The 21937-nt window shown below is 43.3% G+C and overlaps 1 protein-coding gene across 3 annotated transcripts in view; it reads right to left on the bottom strand.

Moving 5' to 3' along the window:
• The window catches only part of bcl11aa (BAF chromatin remodeling complex subunit BCL11A a), a 48260-nt gene that overhangs the window by 15736 nt on the left and 10587 nt on the right, over positions 1-21937 (bottom strand). Inside the window, exon 1 of one of the 3 annotated variants that reach the window (XM_020047622.2) lies at positions 12432-13165. The exons of the other annotated variants lie outside the window; for them this stretch is intronic. Coding sequence (XP_019903181.1) covers positions 12432-12561 — 130 coding nt within the window. The 5' untranslated portion in view covers positions 12562-13165. Of the gene's footprint in view, positions 1-12431; positions 13166-21937 lie in introns of those variants that run through there. 3 annotated transcript variants of the gene reach the window in all.

The following is a 21937-nucleotide window of genomic DNA, read 5'->3' as shown; positions in this document are numbered from 1 at the left end:
GTAGAGGGGAGATGGAGGGAGAGAGCGAGGGGGAGAGATGGTGTAGGGGGGAGATGGAGGGAGAGAGAGAGGGGGAGAGATGGTGTAGGGGGGAGATGGAGGGAGAGAGAGGGGGAGAGATGGTGTAGGGGGGAGATGGAGGGAGAGAGAGAGGGGGAGAGATGGTGTAGGGGGGAGATGGAGGGAGAGCAAGGGGGAGAGATGGTGTAGAGGGGGAGATGGGGTACAAGGGAGGGCAATAGGGAGAGGCATTACATTTTGTGAAACACATTGAACAAGACTCGAGATGCTAGATTATTTTGTTGTGTACATTTGCAAATATCAGTACTTCGAAGTGCCACATTCCACGGTGTGCGTGCCATTTTCAATTGAGCCTCCCCAGAGTTTTGCAAGGTTGAAGACAATTCAGTTGGGGGTTCTGTGCAGTGCAAGCGCATATCGCTAGTTTTTCCAGCGACTGACAATCACAATCCAGCGTGGACCGTCTCAAATATGCCGCTGTATATTCAAACGCTATGGAAATGATTATGCAAACCAAGATAAGTCTATCTAGCGTTTTCATTTCTCTCTCTTAATGTAAACAAGCCAAAAGTGGGGGATTGTAAAAAAACATCTTGAAGATTAGGAGGGACAGCGCAAAAGAAGCAGGGAAGAATGAAAGAAAGAGATAGAGAGATAGAGGGATGGATGGATGGAGGGATGGAAAGAGATAAAGTGAGAGAGAACATGGTAGAGGGTTAATCAGAAGAAGAAAGACCTCATTCCACTGAAGGATGCCTAAGGCAAAAGTACACAGACACACAGACACAGACACACACACACACACACACATGCACACACACACACACACACACAAACACACACACACACACACACACACACACAGAAGGAGCTTCTCAACACACCCAGAACACGACAGAGCCCCTTGCCACTGATCCAAACAACGCAGCAAAACACACAGACGCACACAGCAACACCCCGCCTCCCCAAACGTGTTGCAAAAGTTACTGTTATTTGGATCAACACAGGAGGCACATGACAACTGCTGTAAGTGTCCAAAGAGCTCCATTAGTGATCAGGAGAGTGGGTCTAAGTGCTGCACCACACACTCCAGAACCCCACCCTCCTGGGCAGTGGGTGGGCACCGGATACCCCAAAGCCCCCTCTGGAGGAGCAGGCCAGCGCCTCTCAGTCCATTCCAAAACACCACGTACACACAAACAGGCACTCCCCACCCGTCGCCGAATCACCATCCTGTACTAATGACCTCCACCTACAAATCTCTGAGCAACTCTTCGGCTATTAGTATGGGCATATTTATCGGGAAATGATTTTTTTTATATGCCATTAAAAGCCAGGACATTCACATCAATTCAGCCACAGAGAGGGTGGGGGGTGGGGGGGGAGGCTGGGAGCCTAATTGGGAAATTAGCTAAGTGAACGGAGTTTCCAAGAAGTGAGCAGAACGGTATTCAAGTTCACGCCAAGGGTGCATCTCAATGCTCAACAGTGACATCCTCTTCCTGTCTCCTTCCCTGGGTCGGCGCTGATTGCTAATGAATGAAGTGGTGAGGAGAAGTCCAGCTGGTCCCCACTGCTTCCGTCTGCCTGTTGCATATCAGTGTGGACGGACGGAGGGAAAAAGACGAGGAAAGGGAAGCAAGTTCGGGCCATTGAGATTTTCAAGTCAAGTTAGTACAGGAGTTCCCAAACTGCCTTTGACACAGGTTTTTCCAAGAAATAGAAGGAATTTGTGCGGTATAGCTGCCCTTAACCCTCTCTCCACGCCCTACGTCTTTGTCCTCTCCCAGTCAACCATTTGTTTACTCTGTTCCCTCAGTTTGTTTTCGGCCTCTCTGCCTCCCTCTCTTTCTCTCTCCAGTCCTATCTCCAAAAGCCCAGGAGGGCAGGGGTGTAGGGTGAAGGCTGTGCCGGGGCTTGAACAAAGGGGACAGGGATTTGGAGACAGACAGACAAGGATAAAGGGGGAAAACCCACAGTGGAACCAATGTGGACAGGTAACATAAAAGTCTACCAACTTAGGCGTAGAAACACAGCATGTAGATAGAGTATACAGAGGACAGACTCAATGGAAAGGGTCACACCAGTTCCACATGTGACTAGTCAGACAGATTTTTTATGGTGAAAGACACGCACACACAAATATAGCTACAAACACATTTATTCACTTGCCTTCCAAAACCAAAAACTACCCACCCTCAGACACAAACACACACACACACACACACACACACACACACATACGGACACACACTCAGACAAACTCAGCTCTGTGTCAGACATAGCCAAAGACATTGCAATTTCATGGCAGACATCAGGGACAACCAGGGATAAATCTATCTGAGTGTTAACAGTTGAAGAGTGCATACTGGGCCTCCCTCCCTCCCACACTCCCTCCCTCCCTCTCTCTCTCTCTCTCTCTCTCTCTCCCTCTCTCTCTCTCTCTCCTTTGGGCTATGTTTCACTGGTCCACAGAAACTTTAATCATGCACTGTCATAAGATGCATCATAATGCACAATCACTAATGTAGGCCATGTTAGGAAATGTCCCCTCTTTTGAGGATACCAATTGTCAAATACGCTGGTCAGAAAAAGTCAGGGTTTCTGAAAGGCATAGGGAATTGTTGGGAATCAGCGCAAAAGTATTGGATAGGAAGAGCAGACTGAGATGGACAACAATACCCACAAGTTTGGGGGCTCGCAGAATATTCATGGAGCATGAATGGATATTTCTGCTAAATGTCTCGTTACATCAGATTTGTGGAGTATAGTAATTCTGGGAAAACTACTAAATATGGTGGAGTACTGCTCTTAAAAACGTATGGTGAAAGAAGTTGGGGTACTGCCAGATAAAATTGTATGGTGAAAGAAGTTGGGGTACTGCTAGATAAAATTGTATGGTGAAAGAAGTTGGGGTACTGCTAGATAAAATTGTATGGTGAAAGAAGTTGGGGTACTGCCAGATAAAATTGTATGGTGAAAGAAGTTGGGGTACTGCTAGATAAAATTGTATGGTGAAAGAAGTTGGGGTACTGCTCTTAATTATAGTTAGGATGAACAGTTGGTGCACGCTTGTCCAGACTTGTTTGTGTGTGTACTTGTTGCCATAAAGTTTGGCCTGTGTATGCTAAAGGAGGCATAGGTTATGACATGTACACCCTGTATGTGGGTGTGTGTGTGTGTGTGTGTGTGTCAGGCTGTGGTGAAGAAAAGAGCGGTCTAATGTTAACCATCTATAGCAGTGATCTAGATGAATGCAGGGTTGCTCACAAGGATTCTACATCCAGAATCGTCTTGTCCAATCCCAGTCCAACGGATCGCTGTTCACATCGGTGTGTCCGTGTGTGCGTGTGTGTGTTTGCGTGTTGTGTGTTAATGTGTGTGCACGTGCAAACAGGCACAATGTGTCTGTGTTAAATTTGAACGGCCATCCTCAATGGCCAATATTAGCGGTGAGTTTTCCACAAGGCCATAAGCAGAATGCTGCTATGAATCACTTAGCAATGTTTAAAGTGGGAAGGCCAGTCCCCGTTATCAGACCACTGAACGTTCCTTTCTAAACCTTGACCTGCTTTACTTCACTTCCTTTAAGACAGTTATACAACCACAGGCATTAGAGCAGGGATATCCCTGGCCCAGTACCTGTTGACGTGTTTTGCACTGTGCAGCTGCTCGGCAAATCAGGTTTAAACATGGCAAAACATGTGTCTGTGTGTGTGTGTGTGTGTGTGCTGGCATGTGCACCTGCTAACCCCTGCCAAAACATTTGGACCAGTCAACTACCCCCCCCATATAATGTCTCCCTATAGGAGGAACTGGGGAACGGGGGGCTACTGACGTTTGTTCTTTCTGCAGGTCATGTGGGTTGAGGGAACATATCTCAGATGCTTATCTGAGAACCCCCCACCCAGCCCATATCCAGAACAGGACAATTCCCCTATGGTGCACTGAACTAAAATGTAGGAAGTATGTCAGTTGACAGTAGGTTATACACTTGTGTGTGTGTGTGTGTGTCTCGGTCAAGATTAAGGCTATGCATTAAGGTTAGGGTAAGGTATTCATGTGGATTGATTAGGGTAGGCTCCTGAAGTGGGGAAGTCAGCGCCTCGTAGTTAACGGTCAATTTAAAAAGGACATATTTACAGCACCCATTACAGGCTGGTACCAGTTGTGAAACTGGGCTTTGAGAACCTATCCAAACCAGCTCGAATTTGGTCCTAACGGCCCAATGTTTGCACCTAGCACCGTCATGTTGAACTTTGTGAGCATGCATTACATATGCTAACCTCCAAACGTCTCCTACATAGCTGTGTTAGCAACAGTTCAACCTGTGTTCCAATCACTAAAACAAGCTGGTTGTCATTCTGGGCCAAGCCACGTCATGCTCATGTCATAAACTGCTGCGCAATAAGAATGTTTGTGGCTGTACTTGGGGGTGGGGGGGCTTAAACATGTATGTTGCTCCAGTGTAGGTTATACTGGGTAACAGCATCTGCTGACAATATCAGCATTACAATTACATACATATGTATGTTTTTATTATTCTATTATACATTCAAAAATATTAAAACTGAGCAGTTCATCTAAAAGTATATTTGACCGGTTTACTATTAGGTGTCTTTTAGATAACATCTGAAAAGACTTCTGAAGCCAAGGAGACTGTATGTTGTCACTTGCTTAAACATAATCCGTTTAGTTAAACAGAACAGGCTCTCGCATTCAAGTTACCAAAAGACACTCACTCTGCCCGCTAACACGGACCACATTCACAACAACATGCAGAGATAAACAGAGTGATGAAGACCGAGAGAGAATTAGGAAAAACAGAATAGAAGTGTGAAATGAATGGCATTGGGTAGTTAAAATACATATACTTAACAGGAATTCATAACTGCTACTTTTCACGCCTCTCTCTTACCAGGCCTGACCCAACATGGTTCAGATAAGGCAATGGGTGTACCCCCCCACACACACAACCACAGAGAAAAGGCGTCAAGCCCTATCATCCTAGAATGGCAGAAACTGCTGACACAACACGCTCACCGACGACCAGTGACCATGCCCTGACCAGCAGGCTGCCCCAGATACCGCCAGAGCTCTGCTGAAGTGGTTACGGGTGACAGAACGTGACAGAACCAAAATGGTGTCTTCTCCCTGCCGTAACGTGATATGAAAAGCCTGGGTGTTCCAGCCATAGCTCTCAGAAAGACAAAAACAAAAAAAAACAGGCAGACAATGAGACATAGAGCGACTGTGAGAGACAGAGAGAGCAGAAGGCGCGATGGAGAAAGTTAGAGCCACATGTGACTGTGTCAGGTCTAAGTCAGGTTTGATGCCTTTCCAAAAGGTCTCAACGTGCCCAAACAAGGCACACAAACACACCTCATACACATACCTGAAACATCACCATTTTGAAAGAAAAGAAGAATCTAGAAACAAGAATCTCTCTCTTTTATATACGGCCATGTGTAAGAGAAGATACACCAATGGCCACAGTGTTCTCACAGTCAGCTTGTATGTTTAGACTGGAAAACAGAACAGATTGCACACACACAAACACACACACCAACTCCAGAAAGATGACTCTAAGACCAAACAAAAGAAGAAAGACTAAACCGTTCCTCGCAGTGGCCAGCAGTAAGTCTCAATGGCTGCTCTCCGACTGGCTAAAACTGTTAGGGCGCAACTGTATGTGTGTGAGAGAGAGATAGAGAGAGATAGAGATGTATGTATTCTAGGCATGTTTGTAGACATCTCAAACTCAGAGGCAGCTCAACCTGACCTAAAAATACACTGACCTAACTCATCACTATACACTGGATTGACCCATCACTATACACTGACCTAACCCATCCCTACACACTGACCTGACCCATCACTATACACTGACCTGACCCATCACCATACACTGACCTAACCCATCACTACACACTGACCTGACCCATCACTATACACTGACCTAACCCATCACTATACACTGACCTAACCCATCACTACACACTGACCTGACCCATCACTATACACTGACCTAACCCATCACTATACACTGACCTAACCCATCACTACACACTGACCTGACCCATCACTATACACTGACCTAACCCATCACTACACACTGACCTGACCCATCACTATACACTGACCTAACCCATCACTACACACTGACCTGACCCATCACTACACACTGACCTGACCCATCACTACACACTGAGCTGACCCATCACTACACACTGACCTGACCCATCACTATACACTGACCTAACCCATCACTACACACTGAGCTGACCCATCACTATACACTGACCTAACCCATCACTACACACTGACCTGACCAATCACTACACACTGACCTGACCCATCACTACACACTGAGCTGACCCATCACTATACACTGACCTGACCCATCACCATACACTGACCTGACCCATCACTACACACTGACCTGACCCATCACTACACACTGACCTGACCCATCACTATACACTGACCTGACCCATAACTACACACTGACCTGAACCATCACTACAGACTGACCTAACCATCAATTCACACTGACCTAACCCATCACTATACACAGCTATTCCCTAGAATCACACCTGCAGATTCAGTGAAGGAACTTAACTACTGTAAAACTCAGCTTAGCGTCACTGCCAGACAGCTAACATGAGCAGCAGCTGTAGTGTCTATGCTAATCATTGAGCTAACATGGATCAAAGCTTTAGCCTCAGTGCTAGTTTCTGGTGCTGGTGGTGCAAAGAGCTACTCAGTGGTGTTCTAGTTGCTGGTGGTGGGAAGCCGTGTTCAGCTAATTAACCCTCTTGATCTAAATTAGGGCAGGGACAAGGGGGGCACTCTGGACGCTGAGGTTGGCTAACCCTGTCTGGACAGATGATCACAGCCCAATCACAGGCCTTTTACTGGCAACCTGCCGTCCGACTTGGCAGAAGGAGGTATCGAGGGGTGTGTGTGTGTGCTTGTGTTATTGCAAGTGTGCATGCCCAAGTAACAAACACTGCCAGGTTTTATTGGCCTTTTGACATATACTGAACATAATAATATAATTCTGTAAAATTCCGAGGAACATCCTATTGATAGGGCTTACTGTCAATCCTTAGGGACTATATGACTGGCTATTAATGGTGTCTATGGTCTTATTACAAGAGATTTATCCGGAAACAAAAAAAAGAAACTGAAAAAATGAAACTCAAATCTTTACTATTTCTCTCCCTCAAACACAAACATGAGGTTTACCTCACCTAAAAAACGTTTGGAGACAACGTCAAAGATCAAACCAGCGTTTCAGGATAGAAATAAATAAAGTTAGACGGGATCCCGAAACGAGGTCAGAGAGTGGGTGTGAGCGTGTTAACTCTGGTGTTCAAAGCCAAGGGCAGGGGGTCACCGGAGAATACCTAGCCAGCCCTGCTCTCTCTCTGCCCGGTCAAGTAGAAAGGTGTATCTGTGTCAGGTTACAAGGGCATTAACTGCTACAAGGAGACAAAAGAACAACAGTACAGACAGAGAAACAAACAGAGTGAGAGAGAGAGAGAGAGAGAGAGAGAGTAAAAATGGTTGGAACACTATGAAGGCTCACACACGCAGACAGGCCAGGAACCTTGCAATTGCACAGAAACAGATCTGTTTGACCCAGACACACAAACACACACACACACACACACATGCACGCACATGCACGCACACACGCGCACACACACAGATAAGCACACCCTACAGAGAACAAATCATCCCAATCATTAGCATCTTTTCACCGCATTCTCCAGAAGTCAGAGTGGAGAGTCACAACCCGCACTCCAACAAACGACACACAACTACAAAGCGAGAGAGAAAGAGAGACAGAGGGAGATGGAGTAAGAGCGAGAGAAAGGAACAGACAAACAACAGTAGCTTAAGGATACAGGTCTTTACATCCAGTAAATCATAACTCCAATAGGAATACAGTCAATTCGTAGAACTCGTATAGATGCTGGAACAGAGAATGGCCACCGATAATTCAGGATCAGAGGCCAACTGTACTGGAGTCAGGTGTACAATCACATACAACCAATAAAACACTTGACTGCTGTACATGTCCACCTCAGCAGGAGACATAACAGCCTAAATAAATAGAGGGGTTTAAGTATTTCAGAAAAAGCCTGTTGTGCATACAGCACTGGACCTTGCTATTCTATAGACCCGTCCCAGTAAACACAGCACGCCACTGCCATCCAGCATCACCCCTTCTAAAAGGACCCACATAACATGAGAATGAAATCCATCTCCAACAGAATCACTACTCCTTTCCCATCAAGGAAAAACAGGGCAGAAAATGAATGAAAATGTGTTTCTTTATTCCTAACCCACACCCCCCGTACCCCCAGCCAGCGGGCCGGGTTGAGACCTATATCTCGGCCCACCGCGGGAGAGCGAGGGACCACAGGTGCTCGGGTGAATCCAGCGGACATCTCCATTCATCATTCGCGCCACTGACCAGGAAGGCACCCAAACTAAATATGCCACAGTAAACATAATCCATACATCATATACACGCCAAGGTGTCCACACACACAAACACACACACCAAACCAATGGCGGCTGATTGCAGGGCCTCTCCAGGGATCTACATTCACACCAGCGAGTGAGGAAACAATATGGAGGACAACAACGACGGACTGATTCTCTCTCTCCTCTGTGGATCGTTCCTCTTCCTACTCTTGGACTCATACTCACTCTCTCTCTCTCTCTCTCTCTCTCTGTGTATCAGTCTCTTTTTGTCCCTTGCACATCTCTTCCATTTCTCCCTCTATCTTCGTATAGACTCCTCGGTCTGTCTTTCCCTCCTGCTCATCTTTTCTCTCCCTGTGGCTCCATCCCATCCCTCACTCCACCTCTGTGCGTTTGCTGTGGGAGTGGGGGAAACCCTGAGGGTTGGGGAAAACAGCGCTTAGAGATGACAACACTCTGTAAAGATGAACGGAGGTTTCCGCATTTTAATCCTGGTTTTAGGAGAAGAAGCAATTTCAGTGGCACACGATGAAGCTTGGTGGGCTGCTTTAAATGCTTAAATAGATTTTCAAAGGGAAAAGAAAAACAATTCCATGATTAAAACTGGAAGGTTCCACTGCATTTTTAAATACAATAATTGCAACCACAGAAAGCCAGTGGGGTAGGGCTAAAGCCACAAACAGCCTATATGGTAGGACTAAAGCCACAAACAGCCTATATGGTAGGGCTAAAGCCACAAACAGCCTATATGGTAGGGCTAAAGCCACAAACAGCCTGTATGGTAGGGCTAAAGCCACAAACAGCCTATATGGTAGGGCTAAAGCCACAAACAGCCTGTATGGTAGGGCTAAAGCCACAAACAGCCTATAGGTCAGGGCTAAAGCCACAAATAGCCAATAGATTAGGGATAAAGCCATAAATTGCCTATGGAGAAGGGGTAATAGCTAGAGATAAGGACACTAACTTCCAGTACTGACAGTATATCCCAGGGCAAGAGAGAATGGTGTGTGTGTCTAAATGTCTATGGATGCAAGTGGTTTGAAACATATCCCATTCTCTCTGTGTCTCTAGACCTATGGACTCCATTCCTTATGCCTGTTCATGCTGTTCATGACACAGCAGCATAGCATCCGAATCGCATTTCAGACAGAGGCTGTGTGTCCTTCACACCATGTCCAGATATCACATGCCCTCTCATATGGCAACAACTAAACCTACCACATGGCACACACACACACAATGCTCGGAATTGCACATACACCACCATGACCAACCGTGTGTCAAACAGGAACAGTGGTGAGATGTTCAAAAGGGCCCCAGCCATTCCCATGTTAGGACAATCTAAAAAACATATGATAAATAAGGGCCGACCTGAAGGATAACGTTTAAACTATTTAAAACTAAACACCATTCAGGACAGGAAAGTGTTTAACTGCACACAGCCTGCATACATACATACTGTATATCAAGCTGCCGTTGGTGGGTTGTTATCTCATCTGGCCAGCCATGATGATTTCCCAATTTTCTAACAGCGAACTTTGAACTCAGAGCCATATGATAGGAAAAAGAAGGGAAGGGCAGGAGGAACAGCTGAGCTTGATAACACTCTAGTGTCAAGTTGTATTTCCCCAATATTACACAGTCCTTTTAACGTCTGCCCTACATCAAGTACAGTGTGGAAAAAACACACACAGGCAAACATATCCTCTGAATCCCAACTACGTTTCCTCATCTATTCGTTTTGAACACAACCCCTGGAAACCCCCAAAAAACAGACCAAACTCATTTCACTAGCGCCTCTTTAATTTGCCCTCCCTCCCCCTCTCTGTCTTTTAATTCCCCTGCTAAACAGCCTCAGGTCAGCAGCATTATCAGAAATTAGCTTTCATTTTCCTTTTTGGCGTTTTGGTTGTTTTTCTTTCCCCTACTCGGTTAAGACTAGATGACAGAGGCTCTGGCTGCAAGGCCAGCTAACCGGTCTGAACTGGTTCTGGTCATGAAAAGGTTGTGGGGGTAGAGGGCTGGATAAGAGCACAGAGCGGTGCCATTTTTCGCCTTTGGCCAAAAGGGAACCTGGAAGCATTTGATGTACAGTCAGGTACAGTAGGTGAAGAGGAGGGCGGAAGAGAGGAGAACCAGACAAAAGGAGTAAGAGAAAAGTGGGAAAGGAAAAGCAAGTGAAAATAAGATTACTTTTTTATAGGGTTACAAAGATAGGAAGATATAAAGAGAGGGAGAGAGCAAGGAAGGTAGAGAAAGAAAGAGTGAGAGAAAACAGGTAGAGAGAGAAAATTGAGAGAGAAAGAGTTAGAGAGATGATGATGATGACGATAGATAGATCGATAGATGGATAGATAGACAGACAGACAGAAAAAGAGAGATAAAACAAGCCACAGCACACAGTCTCTGAAACCTGCTGGCTTTCTGCCAAGTTCATCTGTTAATGGACAACTGTCATCAGTCTTGTCTCTGTCGTTTGTGCCCCCATCCTCCCTAATATCCATCCTCCTGCCCTCCCCCTTTCCTCTGGTCAAATGTGGTGTGGTGGCAGGTTAACCGGCAATGCATTGTCTTTTCTTATTGGTTGTAGGGGCCAGAACATTGTGAAAATAATAAGGAAAGACAAAGCAACAAAGGTAGGGTCTAATGTCATTTATAAGAAATCACTGTTATGTTGAAGATATTAAACATGTATGTTGGTATGATATGTAAGAGGAGGACACAGAAAATCTCTCCCGTGCCATTACTTGGTTGAAGAGTTATTCATTAACTAAAAGCAAGACCATGCTCTTAAACATCTGACGCATATTGTGAGGTGTCCCTCAGGGCAGTTATCTTGGGCCGTTACTCCTCTCTATTTTTAGAAAGGATTTTCCTCGTGACTAACAATAAGCAAAAATGACTATGTACGCTGAGGATTCCTCACTATACATGTCAGCAGCCACTGCCAAAGAGTGTCAGAATGAGTGAAAAACTGTAAACTGGGCATACATATCTAAACTAAAGCATTAGCATTGTAAAACTAAAGCATTGCATTTGGTTCAAAACATTATCTGAGAACAATACCTCAAAAGGAGTAATGCATTAAGGTTGTGATCATTAAGCAGGTTGAAAAAGCCGAAATCCGTAACATTGGATGGTCAGTTATCGCGGTAAAGTCACAATGACAAGGTTGTCATCAAAATCATCATGTCGGTTGTGGAAAGATTTCCAGAATTTTAGACACAAAGATCAACTGTAGTAGAGGGCCAGGCACTGTTCTAGTAGCATCGTGGCGACTGTCCAGTAACATGGTCAGGTGATGCCAAGACCTAGCAGAACTGCCACGGGCTCAAACAGAGCCCCACGCCTATTCTTCAATGCCCACATAGAACCAACATCAACACCATGTCTGACAGTCTTTCATGGCTAACAGCCGAGAAGAGATTGACTACTTCTCTTCTAGTCTTTTCGAGAACCATTTGTGCGTTGAAAATCCCAGACCACCTCCATAATATATTAGAATCCACTTCAAACAGACATACAGTATACCCTGCCAGGGTTTACGGGTCGTTATGTATAGCACCATGTCATTGTGGAATGCTCTGGAACAAGAGGTTACTCATGCAGAAAGCAAGTTCAGCTTTTTAAAAAAACATTGCATCAAAGTGCCTGCCACGATTCTGAAAGACGTCATTCAGCTGTACTGTAAGAATATGATTATGAATGCTGTATAAGAGTGTAAATAACATTTTATACTTGGTGGTGTTTTAATTAAATGTAGAAATAATGAATAGTACGTCGTATGGTCTATACTGTTACGTTTTGTTGTATGTGTTTGATGTTAAATGTTGACCCCAGGAAGAGTAGCTGCCGCATGTACAGAAGCTAATGGGGGTGCTAATAAACTGAAGGCTCTCTTTCACTACCTTTCCACCCCATCTTTAGCCCTTCAGATGCCCTCTTCCCATCTCCTTTTCTCTGTCTGGATCTGTTCCAGCCTGTGGAAACCAACATGTAGATTGATCCCATTTGTCTTTTTGATACGGAAATAAACATAGGTGTTTGCCTGTCTGTCTGTGTGTGTGTGTGTGTGTGTGTGTGCGCGTGGAGGGGAGCACTTATTTTATCAGTCGGTCTGCCTGCTGTTTCTATTGGGACGTATGGAGCCTAGGTCCCGGTCATGGATCGGTGTAGGTGCTGCATGGGGCTTTCATGGGGGCACCACAACCTCCCTCCCTCTTTGTGTTGACTCGCTGCTTTTCTCCTGGACTATCAAATATACATGTGTGTTTCACCAGGATGTCTTAAACTATGGCACAGGCGTCCCCGCCCCCTCCGCTAACCAGTTAACATGGACAGAGAGTGAGTTGTTAAAGCCAGCAGACAGCGTGTTGAGACACATTCGCCTTGGCAAAGAACAACAATTCTAGTCAGGAGAAGTGAACAAAAGAATGAAAAGAGGTGGGGAGGAAAGAGGTATAGAGACATTTAAGATGTATTTCAGTTCCAGCCACTATGCCAGACAAGTGGCTTTCCTTTTCACATCCTTTTTGTCGGGCAAGTGTTCAAGGCATTACAGATTCTTTTCATGCTTCAACATTCAGCCAGGTATTAAAAATATCATGCTTTCGACTTTGAACATACTAGGAGAATATTATACCGAGAGAATATACTGGGAAAATATACTGGAATAATACTGAACACTATATTAAAAAAATATACTAATAACAATATAATGGGGAAAAAAACACTGTGACAATGTACTGAAACATCCTGAAATAATATACTGAAATGATATACTGAAACAATATACTGAAACATTATACTGAAATAATATATGTAAATAATATACATAAACAATATACTGGAACATTTTTAAAAAACTATATACTGAAACAATATACTGAAACAATATACTGAAACATTATACTGAAATAATATACTTAAACAATATACTGGAACATTATACAAAATAATATAATGAAACAATATACTGAAAAAATATACTGAAACAATATACTGAAACAATATACCGAAACAATATACTGGAACATTATACTAAAACAATATACTGAAACATTTTACTGAAACAATATACCGAAACAATATACTGGAACATTACTCTAAAACTATATACTGAAACATTTTACTGTAATAATATACTGAAGCAATATCCTGAAACATTTTACTGAAAAAATATACCGAAACAATATACTAAAACAATATACTGAAACATTTTACTGAAATAATATACTGAAACAATATACTGAAACAATATAGTGCAATATTATACTAAAACGGTATACTGAAACAATATACTAAAACGGCATACCGGAACAGTAGAATGGGAATATAAATATACTCTTGAGTCTGTTGAAAAAATAAAGGTTTCATGTTCCCTACTAGATCTAACTTTCTGAGGGGACAAATAATCTGAAGTGGTGTTGCTGGAACAAGATGGCTCAGCAAATTTGAACTCTCACTTTTTCCCTCGTTTTGTTTCCCTCCGTCCTCCTCTCTCTCTGATAATCTGCGCGGCCCCTACATTAGCCTCTCTCCAAACTCTCTCCTTTTCTCGTCTTCTCTCTCACTCTCCCCTCCGTGCTCAGCCACACCTTACAGTCCCTCTCCTCTGAAACCACCTCGTTATCACCTTCCACACAAACACACACCACCCAGACTACCCTAAAACCCTTCCAAAGTTTCTTTACCCATTTTGGAAGGATAAATTATCCATTAGATTTCATCATATCTTACCCAGGCAATTACATCAAGAAAATGATAGCGCGTGTGGGATCAATTATGCATGCCCTTGGCCAACGACCAGACCCAGAAATGTGGAAGAGAGCAGAGCCACTACCGAAAACACATACAGAAATAAAAAAAAAAGAGGGTGGGTCCCACAGATGTGCCATACCAGTTCATCTACTACCTAAAAAGTTCATGCTCTTAATCATTTATCTGTGTTCTGGATACGGTTTCCCAGATGCATATTAACAACTTTGAAGTGAGTTAGCAGGCCAGGGGTACATGGTTTCCAGTGTGTGTGTGTGTGTGTGTGTGTGTGTGTATGTGTGTGTGTGTGTGTGTGTGTAGGGCTAAAAGAGTCCTCAGGAAACAGTCCTACGTTCCACCGGAGACAAGAACCCCCCCCGCCCATACACACACACACACACCCCTTCAACCCCTCCCTCACTCCATTCAATGCGTCCATTAGAGTGCCGTTCACATCGTTCCACATCTCTACCCGATTAAGAATTCTGTTTCATCACAATGTAGGTTTCATACAACTGCCTCCAAGCGCTGGTACACAAACTGGAAAGAAGTGAAGGGGAAAAACAAGGAGGAAAAGAAGCTACCAAGGAACCAAACGGGAAAAGATTACCCGTTGTGCTTTCTTGTTTTGTTTGTTTAGTCATCATCTTCTTTTTTTTTCTTATGTCTTTTGCATAATTTTCTTGGCTAATAATTATTTATATTATTTCTTTATTTATTTTATTGACTTTTATTTTATTGACTTGGCATACCTTATAATCATTTGTGTGTGTGTGTGGTAGGCAGTGTGTGTGTGTGTGTGTGTGTTTGTGTGTGTGTGTGTGCATGTGTGTGTGTATGTTTGTGGGGGGGTGGGCAAATCTCTGTTTTTTAGCCCATCTTTGCATGTTGACCATACTTAAATGGACACAACACATCTTAGTACTGAATGATGAAATGATTTTCCTCCGTCTCCATGTTAACAGCAAAACTCACTTAGTAAGACAAATCACTGTCTTCAAAATGGCACCGCATTCAAAATCAGAGCAAGGTAGGAAAAGGGGAGGGGTGACATCTGTTTCCTCAAAGAGAGAGAATGAGGGAGGGCGAGATGGGTAGAAAGAAAGAGCGAGAGGGGCTGAAAATGAGGGAGGGTGAGAGAAGTGACAGGCATGCCAACACCATTACACCATAAGATCCCGACACACACACCGTTTGTTAACGGTGTGTGTGTATGCAACTCTGTGTCTCCGTGTCTGTGTGTGTTTCAGACCTGGGTTTAAATACATTTATATTTGAGTATCTCTTACAATGGAATAAAACAATACATTTTATTAATCAAGGAATGGAAGGATTTGAATGGTTATTCATAAAATAATTGAAAAAACGACTTTCCATTTAAAAATAATTCTGGAAGAAAAATGTTGTTTGCCATCAAAAGCTCCACTTTACAAGTTGTGCGGAAGGCTATTGTATCTATACAATTCGATGAATAGGTGTCCAATAAATTAATGACTCAGAGTGACTTTATGGGGCGGTCACCCCATGACAACAGCGTGGTTATAGAAAAGCACTAAGGAACGGGGCTGGTAAAATGTCACCATGCTGAAGAGGAAAAGTGTCACTCTCAATCTCCGGTTGAATCACTAATAACATTTTACAAGGGAATGACAGGGCAAGTCAACAAGACTGGACTCGTAACAGTGAAATGGACAGCATACTAAGAGTATACAGTTTCAGCACATATCACGGCATGTGGGCGCACCACACAATCTCTGCACATCCAGTACAAGGTTCACTTTCAAGACTACACATCTTATACAGGATACAGATGAAGAGGAGAAAGGCCTGTAACCAAGCTGTCAACTCACAAGAAGTATGTCCTCACTGATGCTTCGGACAACGTAACCCTCTTTCAGCTTTCTACAGGTTGTGTGCAAGAATCACACATTATCATAGCCTGTCACCTCCCTTCCCAGGTATGACTAAACGCCTCACCCATTCCTGTACCAGGGGCAAAGGAAAACTTGTCAAAAACCCAAAAGAAGCAGATGACAAGCGCCTAAATGTTTATGAGCAGAAAAAGACAGACAAGAATGCCTCAGTAGTTTCAGATCTACTCTTTAAAGTGACATGGTGCAATGCCACTGAAAAAACATCAATGACATTGCCTCAAAGTTCAACAACATGACACAATGTTTTCTCATAGTCACCGCAAGCAAACAAAAGTTGACTGATTTCATGAAACAACCATGCATTTCTGCATGTATCAGTTCATTACAATAACTCAGTACTGCTGGATGTAACCAACAAAGAAATGGAGAGTTACCACACCACCCCATGTCTTTTGCCAACTACTGATCATTTTAAACTCTGGAATGCACAGTTACAGACCCCCTAAATACTGAGCAAAGTCACTGCTGAGTGCCTACATGTCCCAGCATCTTCCAAAGCTGAGGAGCGACCTGTCAGCATTGTAGGTTGTATCATCAGCACGACAGCTGTGTGTTACAGCTGTGTGTTAAGTTGTTCAAATAAAACCACTAAATGCCTTCACAACTATTTTAAAGCAATACTAATTCATTGAAATAAGTATTATAATTTTTTTCCAACGATATGCATTTGAATCCATTTTATTAATGCATGCCCACATTTTTCAAATGTACATTCCAATATACATTTTAAAATGTTTATTTCTGAAATTGTATTTGAACCCAGGTGTTTATTTTGTATGAAAGGCCACTTGCCTCAAAACATTTTATAACCCTGCCCCTGAAGACTCAAAGTGAAATCCTCCACCACACTGTGGTTTGCTACACATTTAAATCTGATTCTCCTTCCTTTGCAGACTTTTTGGTGATGTCAAAATGATGGGGTGCTGTATAAAACTAAGTAATCAGCGGCAGGATCCTCTCAAACGAATGTGGCACTCGATGGTTTCTGAGAACAATCAGAGCGTTTTTTGGGGGTCTTATCAAACATATGGGATTTGTTCAGAGCCAGACTCCTTGTGGTGACACATCTAACGTCAGTGGGTATGCCGTGGCAACACAGTTTGGGTAGCCAGGCAACATCCCCCCAGAGAACCGTCGAATACTGACGTGAGACGAGGAGATCTTGTTGATATGAAAGGCTAATGCCGTAACCAACGAGAGGCGAGTCATTATGTAAATTAATTATGTCCAATCTCCCGGTGAACTCTCAATCTTCACAAGCAAAACTCTGCTCAGAAATGTTGGGCAACACCCCCCCCCCCCACCCCCACCCCCCCCATGAAAAGAACATGCTACGACCATACAAGTATTTACTTCCACCCAGAATTTTTTTAACCCCTAACAAACTCTCCTCCCTGCAAAAAGTTTGCAGATGTTCAATGCACACACACAGACACACCTACACTTATGCATGTACCCCCTCCAAGCACAGGTCTGACAGGCTGTGCTGATGTGTTCTGAATGCACATGGTAATAGGCCAATCAAAAATGCAAAACAATTGGCAATTACTGAGAGGACCTAATGGTCATTAGAATTTACAACTTGGTAATGAACTAAAGTCTGCCCACACCATGCATATTCATAAAGCAATTTGGGCTTTGAAGATTAAAGAAGTGCTTAAAATTCAAATGAGCCTGAGCAAATTATCAGTAAGATTCAGTCAGGATGTAGAGGCTTTTGTGTGTGTCTGTGTGTGTGTGCGCGTGCGTGTGTGTGTGTATGTGTGCACACGTGTATGTGTGTGTGTGTTTGTGCGATCCAACGTACGTGCCATCATGCTTATAGGCTTGCATATTTTTGTTTAAGACCTGGCTGATGAGACACCAGTAAAGGTTTAGGCATTATTATGCTGTGCACATTCATACTCTTAAAAAAACATTCCAACCAAACAGCTAATCAAAAATGATTCAACCAAATGTTAAAGTCAATATTAATCCTTTACATATTACATGTGAAAGACGATCAGGCTTTGTTACATAATTGGGCGTAAAATCAGCTGGGTGAGTTTGGGGCTTTGCGCAGTACTTCTCTGGTCACTAAAAATAGCACCATTAAGTGATTGTCAGAGATAGGCCAGTAGTTGTGACAGGTGGTGTTGCCAGGGGTGAGGTCGGAGGTCAATGCCCTCATGTTGACAGGACAAGGAATTATCCCGGGGACTCTAGACTACACCTTGCCCTTCATCCTTATTATTACAGGCAGAACTAGAGCCTTCACACTACAGACATCTGACAGGAATTACGATTGGGGAACACACACACATGCAAACCTACATACATTCTAATGACAGCAATAAAAAAGTGTGTGTGTGTGTCTGCACTCATACTGAACAATGTTTCTCTGCTGTGAAGCCAAATGAGGAACATGAAACCCCTGTGAGAAGTCAGGCCCTCCACACACACACACAGACACAAACACACACACACAGACACAAACACACACATACACACACACACACACACCCTGGCAGTGCCAACTCTGTCCTGGCACAGACCGCCAGGGGATGTCCTACGGCAATACTGCCAACTCACACACCCTTTCATGTTCACCCGCGCCCCAACAGGGTTCTTGCACACACACACACACACACACACACACACTCACTGGTAAAGTAATCCACACAGAGAGTATAACATAAACTCACACATATACTAATATACAGAATGTAGCCAGGCTATTTCCTGGGTTGGACTTTGTTTCTAAAAAAGCAATGTGTAACCCAATGTATATATAAATAAGCTTTGTAGTGTATAAACACTTTTATAGACAAGCTTTACACAACTTCTGACATCATTAGAGAGTTCCACTGGGACCACACCATAGCGGGGACACACACATGCACATGCACATGCACACTGAAGCAATATTAAAACAACTCATCAAAAATAGTAGCTTTCTGTTTTCCAGAATTTAGAGAAGTAAACATAGGCAAATGACAAATCAATCATCAATAGATAAACAACAAATAGAGTCCATAAACATTATTCCACTAAAGAGTGCCGCAGATGACAGCTCCAACTATAGCCAAAACAGAATCAACAGCAAATAATGCATAACCGGATCTGTTCTCCAAAGGACCATCCCACTGGCTTATGGGACTAGATCTGATCAACATAGGTTTATGCGTGTCATATAGGGCAAAGGACAAACCATCAATCAATACATCAATACAGCTCTTAACCTTAAATCTACAGTCAATTCGGATATTTTAATATTGGACCAAGTCCGAGTGAAAACATGTTTTGAATGTGTCATGAAATCACGTACACGTTTCATTGCCATGCCAACAAAATGTGATTTGTAAAACAAGTCATCCGATTCCAGGGTCCTTTAAACATTTACTGTAACGGAAGCGGCGGACAGGACGACGTGTTTTGATCATGTCATGGTGAGTTCAGTGTGTATATCCACGGTGTACCGAACACGTTAGCCTTGACACATCATCCACTCTCAAAGCCACCGAGAGCCTCTCCGTACTATCGACAGAGCAACACACGACCTCCCGGGCATTTTGTTCAACTCCGTCCTTCCAGCGTGGCCTAGGAAAAACCGGCAAAGAAAGGATCCCGGCTAGACCAGTGTGAGAGCATGTTTCCACACGCACGCCCAGCAAAAGCAAATAGGTCCTTGATGAGCATGGGTGTCGTGACAGACCCTGGTGTATGAAGTGGTGGGGGATTTAGACAGGGATGGCCACAGAGGACGAGAAATGGGAGATTCTGATGCTTTGTTCCCACGCGGCACGCGCACCCAAATATACACTGGTATTCACCAGTGCGGCGTGCCAGGCGGCACCCAGACTACACACACACGCACACACGCACAGACCCACACATACCCACACTGTAATTGATTCAGTATCAATTTGTATCAATTTGGCATTGGCTGTTAACACTATAGCATAAATAGAGTGAATTTATATATATATATATATATATATATATATATATATATATATATATATATATATATACACATAAATTATATTAATATATCCACACACACTAACGTTCAAAAGTTTGGAGTCATTTCGAAATGTTGTTGTTTTCCATGGAAATATCCATTAAATTAGATTGAATAGGAAAATTCAAGCACCCCGAGACCATCACATTGCCTCCACTATGCTAGACAGGTGGCATCAAACACTCCTCCAGGATCTATTCATTTGGTCTGCATCTCACAAATATAATTCATCCGCCCACAACACTTTTTTCAAATCTTCCTCTGTCCACTGTCTGTATTCTTATTAATATTTTATTTTTTATTGGCCAGCAACTCTGCCTAGAAGGCCAGCATCCTAGAGTCACCTCTTCACTGTTGATGTTGAGACTGGTGTTTTGAGGGGACTATTTAATGAAGCTGCCAGTTGAGTTGTGAGGTGTCTGTTTCTCAAACTAGACACTCTAATGTATTTGTCCTATTGCTCAGTTGTGCACATGGGCCTCCCACTCTATCTGTTCTGGTTAGTCAGTTCCCGCTCTTCTGTGAAGGGAGTAGTACACAGCGTTGTACGAGATTGTCAGTTTCTTGGTAATTTTCCACATAGAAAAGCCTTCATTTCTCAGAACAAGAATAGACTGATGAGATTCAGAGAAAGTTCTTTGTTTCTGGTGATTTTGAGCCTGTGATCTAACCCACAATAGCTGATGCTCCAGATACTCTAAGGGCCAGTATTATTGTTTCTTTAATCAGCACAACAGTTTTCACCTGCACTAAAATAATTGCAAAAGGGTTTTCTAATGATCAGTTAGCTTTTGAAAATAATAAACTTGAATTAGCAAACACAACATGCCATTGGAACAAAGGAGTGATGGTTTCTGATAATGGGCCTCTTTACACCTATGTAGGTATTCAAAATCCATTCAAAATGTACAACATTAACAATGTCTACACTGTATTTCTGATCAATTTGATGTTATTGACAAAAAATAACATTTTCTTTCAAAAACAAGGAAATGTCTATGTGACCCCAAACTTTTGAACAGCACTGTATATACATACAGATAGTTAGACAGACTTAGGTTGAAAGTGGGGGAGTTAGCACAAGCAAAAGAAAGAGGGAGGATGGGTAAAAGATAATAAGAAATGGATAAACAAAGTGCCAGACAGAGAGAGAGTGTGTGCTCTGAAATTAAGCCAGAAAATAAAGGGGCATTTAAAAAACACTTATGTGTATAGAGGTGGGCAGCGAATGAGTAGCCGTGTTAGCGGTGGAGGCTAATCGCCTGATCTGCCACACAGCAACGGCAATCACGTCATATCCCATCTCCAGCTTAGCCATAGCATCGCCAAAACATAATCATATGCAGAGCACACACAAATCAGATGTGCACACTGGAATATATTGAGTCAGTTTAAGGTGTCTTTGTAAAACCACACTGTGATTAGGTTACTGGAGGAATTGTTCATTTAAGCGTTGCACAATAATGCCTTATTACCATGACAATACACAGGACAGCATCCATCCTGGAGCTGTGGGGTACATACAGAACACAGAGGGAGAAACACAGAAAGTCTGTTTTAGGATAAGGTGGCATTCTGGGATTTTTTATCACATTTTTAGCGTTGTTTTTCATCCCAGTTAAGTGTGAATAGAGTAATGAGAGAGTCAGAGATCAGAACCTACCGTGGTCATAATTAAAATGGCCATGTGGGGACACGCACGCACAAACACACGCGCGCA

The sequence above is a fragment of the Esox lucius genome, chromosome 6 (genome assembly GCF_011004845.1).
Source record: "Esox lucius isolate fEsoLuc1 chromosome 6, fEsoLuc1.pri, whole genome shotgun sequence".
NCBI classification, from domain to species: Eukaryota; Metazoa; Chordata; class Actinopteri; order Esociformes; family Esocidae; genus Esox; species Esox lucius.
The sequence above is the reverse complement of the archived record's forward strand: the minus strand, read 5'-3'. Positions and strand labels throughout refer to the sequence as shown.